At 41.8% G+C, this 12,093-nt stretch overlaps 1 protein-coding gene across 16 annotated transcripts in view; it reads right to left on the reverse strand.

Annotated features, from left to right (window-relative positions):
• Positions 1-12,093, reverse strand: part of LOC100746638 (tensin-1) — a 184,111-nt gene that overhangs the window by 13,905 nt on the left and 158,113 nt on the right. For 15 of the 16 annotated variants that reach the window (XM_024372080.2, XM_012393399.3, XM_012393403.3 and 12 more), the window contains 2 exons: positions 3,810-4,093; positions 2,623-3,242 (listed from right to left, as the gene is read on the reverse strand). In XM_024372080.2, the coding sequence (XP_024227848.1) occupies positions 2,623-3,242; positions 3,810-4,093 (904 nt within the window). The remainder of the gene's footprint in view (positions 1-2,622; positions 3,243-3,809; positions 4,094-12,093) is intronic. The other variant, XM_024372078.2, reaches the window with a different exon arrangement.

Consider the following 12,093-nt stretch of genomic DNA (forward strand, 5'->3'; position numbering starts at 1 on the left):
AGACGGTCACCGTAGATGGAATTTAAACAGCTACACGTCGGAGGGGAAGCAGAAAACCAGGATCGGGAGACAAGGAACGAACGGCGAAGCCCCGAAAGGAGAGCTTCTTTGCGGTTGAGAAAGCAGACCTGCCAAACGTCTGTCGACCTCCTCGACCATAAACGTCGCCTGTTTCTTCATCGTAGCGGATCGCGGTTCTTCATAAATATCCGGGCGAAACTTGCGGTTTCGCAGGCTGAACTCGACTCATGGTGCCAGAAGGGACGTTTATTTTCACGGCTCTCGGGCCCTCCAGCGACTCTCGATACACAAAACGAGACGAGTATTTTACGGTGACTGCTGTCCGGTTCGACGAACTCCATAGGCTACATATGTATGCTTTAACAAACTTGTTAAGCGTGGACTTCTTGCTTTCTCTCGTTCTCGGATAAGATTTCGACCGCGAAAATCGACGCGTTCAGTTCAGTGACCGAATTCTCAAGTGGATTTGAAACTAGTCGAAATCGAGCGCCATACGAATACAAAGAATTGGCTTTCATCAAGCCAATAAGCACAATGCTGTACAATGCTATGCAGGGTTACGAAAATCTGTCTTGCCCGCCTTAATTAAAATGTCCTATCTTTCCTTTTTCAAGACGTGTACAGAAAAATTTGCAATTTTCCGTGTCTTTTACCTTCCAAGTAAAGTTATATCGTATAAGGCGTTATATGAAATGACGATTAGATATTTTTAATTTGATGAAGGACGACCACACTATAATAAAACTTCAGTTCCCTCGAACATATATCGTTTCGTAAATATATGAATCGTCAAAAATATGAATTTGCCTAAAAGTCCATAGTCTAGTTTTAAATAAAGAACAACAAAGATCGAGGAAACCAAAGAACGGCTGTCACTGCTTTTCATTATATTATCCAAACAACGACAAACTCGAAAAGAAATCAAAATAGTATTTTAACGTACGATCGAGAAACATCGCTGTCAAACCGGTCGATTTATTTGTAAGGTAAGAACAATGTTCCAAAACGAGGAATTAACGAGACGACAATGTGGTCATAGCTCGTACTATCCACCCTCCAACCGCGAAACTCGTATTTCATAACGCGATACGACGCGTCTGTCCCAGCACCGTTCGTATCTACTGACTTTTCTCTTTCCATTTGCCCTGGCAAGCGACAATGACTCACGACGACCGCGTTCTCCATTCCTGGCAGAAATACGGCGACCGTAGTGCGTTGCAATCGCGTCCGCCTATGGGTAGACAATTTATTAATTGTCCCAGCGACGGCTTCTATCCTCGTTTCTCTACCGGCTCTCTTTCGAGCTTCGTGACACTCTTCTGCGGCGCCCGATTCGGAGGACGAGTTGCGACATTTCTTGTAGGCGATCGTTGTTGGCCGTCTGAAAGCTCTGCCAGGGGAATGGCCCACTTGTTCTTCGAGATGTCCAAGGCAGATTCCGTGAAAACTTCCTAATCTCCATCTCGTTTCACGATATTCATCGAGCGTGTCGAAACACGGTGCGAGCGAAAAGCGTTTCAACCCGCGTCGTATTATTAGAGACGGACCCGGCATTTAATTATGGGATTTGTTACACGCAGCCGAGGCTGTTCGATATTAACGTTGCTCGCTGGGAACACTGCCAGGAAAACGCACCCTGTAATCACTCTGAGTTGGAGAGAATATATATATATATATATATATTTATATATATAGAGAGAGAGGATGGAAGCTTCGAGTTTGTTGGAAATGGTAGTTTTTTGTGGACCAAAAGCGGTTTGTCGAGAAGATTGGAATCGGAAAAATTCCCATAAATACCTTCGCGTGAGATTTTTCTACATAATATTTGAATTCATAAATCACGAAAGCGTCGACTTTATCAGAGATGGTAATTTCTTGCGAATCGATTCGATGCTTTTCTACCATGAATAAGATCTCTCTACATGATATTCTAACTTATGAAGGAGAGTTAGTGCTTCGAGTTCATATTAGATGGTTCCCCATAACAATCTTTGTTGCGAATTATCGACTAAAGAGCAACCGGTCAGGTCAAACCGATCGGTCGATATCGCGTACCTCGAATGACTTAACGCTCAAGGTGGAGAAGATTCAATAGATCGAATGTTAGAGTAATCTAGCACTGTATTTGCTGTATAAAAGTAAAGTGTGATGTTATGAACACGGCGGTGGTAAGAACTTGTTGGAAGTGAAGTATTTCATCCGCACAGTACGACGTCTAATGATGCTAGCGAAATCTAGCGATGCTAGCGATGCTGTGAAACTGTCCTAGTATATTGCTGATTATTCCCACCAGCCGTTGGATCTCGTCTTTCCATCGTGCCTTCCTGGCTGGGTTTTTTCCAGGGTTTTTACCTAACCTCATGCAAATTGACATGTAATTCGGAATTTCCTAAAGAAGAGATAGGACCCGCCCGACTCATAAATAGACGGCCACACAAAATTCCGAACAACCTTGAATGAGATCTTTCTCCGCAATATTTTAATTTACGCACAAACGTAAGTATAGAAAGGAGTGGAAGCTTCAAGTTTATCAATTGAAAAAAGCCCTATTACTCAGGCGACAAATTGACATAGAAAAAGGGAATGCAGAATATCACTCACCCATCCACGTGATCCGAACTGCTCTTCGCGGGACCGTTGGCGAATTCTGGCGGAGGGTCCGGCGTGTTTGGACTCAAAGGGCTGAGAGGTCTCCTCGAATTCTCTCCTAAGATATCTTCGAAATCCACCACAGGCGCCGTACCTCGCACAGACGCCTTTCTGACCAAAGAAGGCGACGATAGTTTTTGATGTTTAATCATGTCCGACGTGGCACCGTACGAGAATGGTTGACTCGTCTGTCTCGCGTGATAGGGGATGTCTTCGTCGATATAATCGATATTTCCAGGTGGTGAAAACGAGTCCGCGTGTTTTCTGTACGTGTCCGTGGAGGTATCAGTAATTTTTCGATCAGGTGACATACGATATTCGAATTCCTCCCTTCGATGTTCAATTTTTGCTGGTTCTCGGTACTCGTTCTTCAGAGTGCTGTAACTGCTGCTCGAGTTATATGGCGGACTGGATTCTTTCGCGGTGCTATAGTTCCTGTACGAATCTTTCAACGTGGAATAAGTCGATGGGGAATGACTGCTTGTGTGGCTGCTGTAGCTGCGGGTTTCCTGAATGTACATCTTCTCGCTTCTGTCTGTTCTATACTCATCTGACGGAGGATCTGGCATCGACTGTATTCGAAAGATAGAAATCATTTTTTACTGAAACTATCATTGTTGCCCTGTTAAAGAGTGTTTGATCTAGGCGTAGAAGACTTCTTAAGATCAATATTGACCGATTATTTAACTTTCCATAACTTTGCGTAACTTAGGATTGTGTATATGTTCCTAATTCCTAAGAAATCTTAGTTCTTAGATTTTCTTTCTCTCTCATAGGTAAATAAAATTTAGGTCGTAGAGAATTAAAAACGAGTTATTTAGAAATCACATTTGGCAACTCCATACGTCAGAAACGTAGAAAAAGACGTCTATGTTACAAACGTTACTTTCTAAATTCTACCTCGAACTTTACGACTATTTAAATTACCTTCTTACGATAAATAAATTTGTGAATACAAATGTTCTTTTCTCAACAACTTGACAAGTTGACCACTAGTCATATGCTTGGATAACGGAATTTGGAAATGAACAAAAATTGCAATCGATCAATTTGTCTTCCGAGAATCTTACTTGTTTCGTATATCTTCGATAAATTTTTAATTTCGCAATGATATAAGTTTAAAAGAAGGATAGACGTACCTCAACAGTAAGCATCATATCATGGAGAAGCTTATCAAGATCACCATGAGCCTGGTTATCCGGCTCTGGTTCCGGTGGACTAGGTCGTTGTGGTGGAGCACTGCTGATGCCACTGTCCATGGAAACTGTCAATGGTGAGCCACGGGCACCACCGGCAGCACCCTGGTGTACCACAGCGTACAGAGATCCATCTATGGGACCGCAGGTGTAACCCAATCCGCGAGGCGATGTCTGAACTGAGGAACTCGAAGGTGGTGGCGGTGATAATGGTGTTTCCCGTCCTTCTGAACAAAAATTCCGCGATCAGATTAAATTTCATATAGGCTGCACTGCGTCAAACACGCGAGAACGAGCTGCTAGTGAAGCTGAGGAAAATGTACTTCTGCAAGCAATACGTTAAGGATGTATGCTACCTTGGCAGTATCAAAAAAGTACTTTTCGCTTCAAGCGTTTAATTCAAATATTTATTTCAAATGTCATTGAATGTGATGGACGAATAAGAATGTTCTAATAGAAGGAATATTAGTTACAGCGAATAGTAAATGCGTTACTATCATCTGAAGAACATCTAAATTCTTCGCTTTATAATTATTTATGAGATAAATTCGCAAACTTCAGCTGTTTCGCCCTCTTAAAGGAAACGAAGGTTAATCTTAACCGAGTCTAATTACCAAAGTGCGAATTGTTAAGGCTATTTCTAATTTAACGTTTCGATGTCTCTTTCGTTTTTCCGAAATTAGCGCTAATCAAGTTATTCGCGTAATTTCCTACAGACGCCGAGGAACAAAGAGCGCTCGTTAAGAGGGAACAATCGACTGTAAATCGTTGACCGATGAAACTGGCAGAGACTAATTGCGAGCGAGAGGTTAAGAACCGAGCAACTTCGAATTTATGCTATCCTCTTCTTCTCTCTTCCGGTACGTCGCGCCAATTTAACGCTAATCCTCGTCGCTTGTGTCACGCTACAGTAATTCGCGTGCTCACGGTTAACGTAGTATCTGTCGCGGTCGGTTATCCGCGGGATCGAGCGCGAGGAAAGTCGAAGTTCACGCTTCAGTCCATCTAAACCGAGAAATTCGCGTGACGCGTGCAATCGCGGCTTTCGTACTGGATTTCCAGAAATCCTTGTCACGTAACGCGACAGTCATCTTAAGGGACATACGCGGTCCCAAGAACCTTCTTTCTACACGGAGAATCCGGCACAGCGAAAATATATCTTCCGGTATGTTCGTGATCGAAATTCTAACAGGCGGGTTCAAACAGAAACAGCAAAGCGTCCGGTAGACTGTCATCTACGGTGAAAGTTTTTCTCGTGGGAATAGTTGGAGATAATCGATAGACGATGGTATTTTTACGATCTCCAAGTGAATCGAATGGCGCAAAGAAAACGATACGCGTGTATGTTTTTGTTTCCAGAAGATCGATCTCTCGTGGTCTCTGAATTCCACGATACTAAAAACTGGAATCGAAGATGAATAAAAGGGGGGAAACAGACTAGCTTTTAGAGTGCTGTTTCAGAGTGCTCTTCTAGAGAGGCTTTAGGACACGCCGACACTTATGGATACGCCATTAGCTTGGAGTACGTGGTCTCGCCGATGCGATGGTTTCCGCCTGTGTGAGGATTCTAGTGGACATTCGCGTATGGTATATAAGTTTTACTAGAGTTTATTCCCTTCCTTTATAGCGAGAAATATGAACAGCGTTCTTAACTATTTGACGAAGTTATAAAACTTCTTAGATTGTCATTATCATCCTGATGCTTTCATCGTTTCTTATCCAATTGTATTTTCCTAAGAGAAATCTACTTTGTTTGATAAAGTGAATGATATAAATTTTGAGATATAAAAAGCCAAAAATCCCAGCAAGCTTAAAAATTAATTTTAAAAGTATCTGAGAAGTTTCTGCTCTTCTCGCTTAAAAGATCCTACCAAATATATCTCTTATTTTTCCAGATGTACTGAAATACATCCTCGAAATTCCTCGTGTGTTTTATTTTACAAATAAAATCACATAATGAACATTGTTACGAAATAATGACTAAATGTTTTAAATTGAGAGAGAAAAATAAGAATTCCTTTTTGAAATAGTAAATGTACGACGTTCACAAGTTTTCATGTAACTATCTTTGAGATTTTACAACATTCAATCTCACGATCCATTTTCTCTCTCCTTGCTCTCGATTTCAAGCGACGAACCAAACGACCCACGTCACCGTACCAATATCCATCAAGATCATTCGGCGAAGGACACCAGGTAGATCCTCTTCGAATCTCTACTAGCAAGATGTCATTTGAATTCAATCCGTACCCGCTTTATCTCGGCGACGTATCTCTCGAGAGCATAAATCATATTTATTCGTTTCTTGGCGATTCTGTTCGCGAAGGGGGAAGAAACCAGCCACTTCGTCGGTACCGTCTAATCTACCTTTGACCAACAGATGGAACGCATTTAACACCCGCGCGCAAACGCGAAACACGCCGCGAACGACCAGCCTGTTGCTCTTGATCGAGATCAGAGGATTATTGCGAAGGCTCTTTCACCGCTTGGACGAGCGGAGAATCTAAATGGCGCCGGCCACGTTGAGCTCCAATACGAAAACGAAACGACGCGGTAAATCATTGGGGTGAATATTTGCGAAGCAGAGATAAGAGTCGAGTAGAAGCTGCGACGATACTGATACCTTTATCCTCAACTTCGGCTACGGTATAAATATGAAGATCACCAAGGGAAAATGGAGGAATTCGTATTTTTTATGTTTCACAAGGGGAGCAACAACTTTGAAGTTCTATACGTTACTGATCAATCTTTTTGTTTTTGTTCGAGTTTGACTACGTACACTACAGTGGCTGGAAAAAAGTATTTGAACATTTATCAAAGAAAGCTTCTACGAGCTGCTTGTTATAATATATGTATAGTTCATATCTGAGATAAAATTTAATGAATTTTTAGTAAGATTCGAGGAAACTACCTTGTAGTACTACTAATGTTTTTATGCATCAATCGATTTCCACCTAAGGGACAGACCACCCAGGATTGTTTCGAAGAAGCCTGTCCTAAGGGTAGATTTAGGGTTTTCGAGTGGTTCGATGGAACTGGTCGTTACCCACGTCGCCTGAGGATACCATCTTCTTCGAAGTTGCTATGCGCAGCTTCTATGGCCGCAGGCCATCGAATTAGCAACATATACAGAAATTCTAATTTTCTGAATAGGATACTATATGTCATGAATAGCAAATTGTTCTTGTCAAGTTATTAGATATATTGTTAAACACATTGTAGATTTTTCAAACTGCTTTCAAATTTTGCCAATATAATCACGATAGTTGTGCTTCATTACAATGTTAATTACATTTAAATATATTTTATATAATACGTACAATATAAAAGTTTGCTATAGTAAGGATTCAAATATTTTTATGTACGCGATACACGGTATAAATCAACGTCGTTCTTTTTGTATCAGTCGGTACTTCGTGAAAATATTATTGACACCACGTGGCAATATATAGTAATATATATCGCTCATAACTCTTCGATCATACACGCGGGCACGAATCGCGTTTAAAACGTCCCGTGGCTAAAAGCGTTCGCGTTTCGAGCCAAAAAACAATTGATGCACGACCATCGTCGTTGTCTGATTGTGAGCCGAGTGCATTCAACATCGTTCGATAAGAATCGAGACACAATAAAGTTTCGCTCGATCGATCCACGTCCTTGGCTCTGATCGTCGTGTTCTCGCCACGATGCACGCGGATGCAAAAGGAAACGGTGAGAGCTGAGTCGCAATAACAGACGACGAGCAGAAACGTAATCGTTGCGTGGACGTATCATTTGGCGCAATAAATCCACGCGAATCGTGAGCGGCTATTGGCCGACGGCAACACCAGCTATCCTTTGGACAGTCTGCAGTCGCAGCTGCAGCTCGTGCACGTGTTAAGTGTTCTGTCGTAGATCTCTACGTGCTTACCACGACGATTAACTTGATCTATACCCTTCTGCTAGGATATCGAATCGATAGAAACTAACGCTGTGTCATTTCCCATATACAGTTCTAAATTAATCTTGGAAAATCGTACGAAAATTTTGTTGTAAAACGGCTGAAACAATATTACAATTTTCGAGATCTCTACAGTGCCTCCTTGATAATCGAATTAAGACTTTATCCTTCAATTTTAGGAAAAGTTCGAAGATTCGGTAACAGGCGCCAGTTGAATCCATTTACGAGATCCTAAACTCCTATTATCCGAATGAGGAATCAGAGATAGCGACGAACTATTCTTTCTCCGGTGACATTACATAAATAAAATGCTGTATCGCATACGAATGTGCAGATTTCTCACTTACTTTTCTCCACGCAATGAAATTTGAACATATATCACATTTATCTATCACCCAATAGCAAAAGCAAAGAGTAAGTCTTTCTATTAAAAATTTAGAGATGGTTCACCAAATTAGCAAGCTATAGAACAGAATTCAGAATCTCATCTATGACTGATTGTAAATTGTATCTGATAAATTGTAACTAATTGTAAATGAAATCACACGTATCAAGTATCAATACATACGTACATTCTAGAGCTACTAAAGTCTCGATATTTCACAAGAGGTCCAGCTTCCTCGCCGAAGACACGGAGAAGAGAGTCTGATATCGTGATATCAGCGTATGATTTGCGAGGCGCACCATTAAATCGGGTTAATAGAGGAAGCGATAAACCGTATCTTCTCTCGTAGAGCATAGAAGCGGGACAGAGAATTTACCAAGCGCACGAGTCGGAAGTGGTCGAGAGAACGATCGTTTCCACGAGCTCTGACCGCCATAAACAATCGCGCTTAAACATCGTGCGCTAGTGCACTCGTTGCACCTCGCTAAGTAAACGATGGAATTAACGACTCGAATGACGATGGCTGGTGAAGCGCAGCGAGCGACGAGGATCGCCTAACGACCGCGATCTAATTTCATATCGCACTCTTTAATGCCACTGGCACGCACATTTCACGCACGCCCGACAATCGTCGCTGATTAAGAAACGCGTACGCAAAAACATTTTTTCTGACAACGCTGAAAGATGCCATCATTTCGTGGAATAGCTAAATAATTTGACTAGATAAACGTTTATTTTCCATAGATATAGTTGCTTATGGAAGTATTCGAACAGTTGAGAAACAGATTATTCTATAAATGCCCTGAAACACTTCACTCGGGACTCTTTATTTATGGTTTAGGAAAATCTCAATAATGTAAGGCAATATTCAGAAATTCATTGCCACAAAACAGTATACGAAAATGTTTTTTTCTAAAAATGACCGTGATAGATGATTTAAGATTTTTGCACGCTACTATATTTCAAAGAAATAGAAATTTGATAGAAAATTCATTGGAGTCTCGTCAGAAGTAGCGTTGAACTAAACATCGTAGAAACATTGCGATTTACGATGTAGCGTCAATATTTCATTGATAGATCATCACGAAGAAGCTCGTAATATAATAGGAATCTTACGTAACGTAACGCGTCTCGAAATGATTCTCAAACATAGCTACATATCTGGCTACATATCTAGCTACATCCTCGGCTACATGTCTATCTAGAAACCAACAATCATCAATTTCACGCTTTAAAACAGCGCAAAAGTTTCTCGCAATTACTTCTTAATCTATCCATCGATCAGGAATTACTGAAACGACTCGAATTCCACTTCCTCGATGCTTTTACTCGACAGTGTACATTCCACGTGAGAATTTCAGTTTTCTGTTTCGTTTCACACCATTCAATGAACGTACGTATCTTTACGACATTCTAGAGATCGTATACGAGTGTTCAAAGGCTAGAATACCTCTGGTTACGGTGTTAAAAACGAAATATATATATCGAGGTAGTCTGATATTATAGATTTCACCGAAGTATCGTTTCGTCTCGCTGTTTCTGTCTCTCTCCGACCAACCCCTGCTTCTTTCGCTTATTTCCAAGTGCACACGTATTGTATTAATAAGCTTGCAACCAGAGGATCGTGCGGCTACGTTGCCTCGTCGAGGTGAATATGGTAATTAGATTCTCGCGCGGAGACGTCATCGCTTTAGCCGGTTCTCCCTTCTTCCTCCTTTCTCCCTCGCCGGGTCTCCTTCTTTATTTTATTTCCTCCCTTCCGCTCGCGCCCTCCTTGCCCGCCATTCACAGGCCCATGCAGATTACTCTCGCCGTCTTATGGTAGTAAAATTCGCCATTGGCCGGTTTCCGACGGTTTCTATTCATACGGTCGGCACGGACCGTCATTATCTTCGGCGGAGAAAGAATCGAGCCGTAGAGGGTCCACCAAAGAGGAAGAGAGCGTAACCGGGTAAAAAGGTAAGACGAGGATGGTACGAGCGGCGTTGCATGCGTGTAAAACAGAGAAAGAGAAAGAGAAAGGGAGACGCGTACGGACGAATTACTCGTTTGACGGCCTTATAGAGATTCATGAGACGCCGATGGGAAGTGGGCAACGATCCAGACGGAATATACCTTCTTCGGGTACGATGACAAAAATGCCAACGAGGCGGGGGCGTGGTAGCTGCGGGGAAACGCGTGCTACTCTCTTTCACCAGGATTTTGTGTGCACTTGGACATGTATAATTTCTTCTTTCAAAATAAAACATTATTCCGGGAATCAAGGGATCTATCGATCGTTATTTCAAATAGGAAAAAAATAATAAGAATTTGATGTCAATTGGAGGATAATCGCTTGCAGAATTTCAGTTCTATTAGTCAAAGTACACACGATGCGTTGATGATCGCTGACGTAATAGATGAGATATGATAACTTCACCTTTGATCGCGGTCAGGATTCCAAGAAGCCAGCTCAGATGAGAGAAAAATCGACGAGCCTAAGGAGATGCCCGAAGAAGATCAAGTTTCACCAACTATCCACGGAAAAAGCGAATTCTCCGCAGCGAGATGTTGCCGACGACGAGAGAAGAAACGCGTGTTCCGTTCACCGGCAGCACAGAAACGGCACTGTACGTTGCAAATGCTGCACGATGCTGATCGCCACCACTACCACCGCCGTCATCGCGATCAGCATCAACCACCACCACCGGCTACGTCATACTATCGTTCACCAGCACACCAGTAACCGGGATATCGTCATCATCATTGGAGGCAGGCCTCGTTTCTTCCTACGCAAGAGGCTGCCATGGCGAAGTCTCTTTCTGCCTCCACATTCGATAGTGAATAAACACGCGTACACACTCTGTATACTACGAGGAATATATGTGTGTGTACGTGTGTGTCACAATTGGTTTGGTTAAGGAGCGCAGTATGGTGTCTATGCTCTTCCGTGTACTTACTTCGTTTTTAGCGAAACAAGTTGATCTAATTGGCGGTTGGAAACGTCGTTTGATGGGGTTATTGTTAGCGCGTCTGACTTGCAAGCAGACCGTCTTTGGACCTTAATGTGTTTCTTTACTGTTATTTACTTCTTTCTGGCAGCCTGACGCTGTCAAATTGTATCAAAATTGTAATAGAACCTTTTAAATGCCTGTAACACAAGTTTTCTAAATATTATTTTATAGTCCTCTGTGAAAATCTTCCTCGTAATATCTTCTACAAACTTTTCTATAAAATTCTCGTGAATTTTTTTGTATCTATGAGAAAAGTTCGAGAAATTGTTATTTTTACTGTAAATTCTAAAAAATTGACGACAATGTCCGTTTCGTTACGTTCCCTATAATCCTTCATATCCATTCTCTATCAATCTTCTTTGTAAATTGTTAGCCCGTAAAAATTCTTACTTTTACGTTATAATAAGTTACCAGAGACTAACATCAAAGTGTAATTCACCACACTGTAAACTGGTAACCATCAACAATGGAATAGAAGTACTATCGAATTGCAAAAAGTGTTTGTCTGATCAGCGATCTTCCTATTCTACTTATTTCACGTCTCCCTATATTATGAATCGTTGGACTTTCCATTTCAGGTGCTAAAAATCTTAGTTCATCTTCTCTACAGCAGAATAAAAGTAATATTCAATTCGAAAAAAGACTTTGTCTGATCAGTGACCTTCCTATTCTACTTATTCCATGTCTTTCCTTATTCCACATTGCGTGCCTTTGACTTTGCATTCTATTTGCTAAAAAAACTCAGTCCATTTTCTCCGGCGTGATCGAGACGCGCGTAATTTCTGCTTCTCTACGAGGCATCGTATTCACGTGGTTCCTGACCTGCGTAAGCGTGTGTGAGGCCAACCGCGTGCACTCTTTGAGCGGGTATTGCGTGTTCACGGAGGCCCCTCTACTCATTCGACTGGC

Source organism: Bombus impatiens, unplaced genomic scaffold, assembly GCF_000188095.3.
Source record: "Bombus impatiens unplaced genomic scaffold, BIMP_2.2 scf_2880, whole genome shotgun sequence".
NCBI classification, from domain to species: Eukaryota; Metazoa; Arthropoda; class Insecta; order Hymenoptera; family Apidae; genus Bombus; species Bombus impatiens.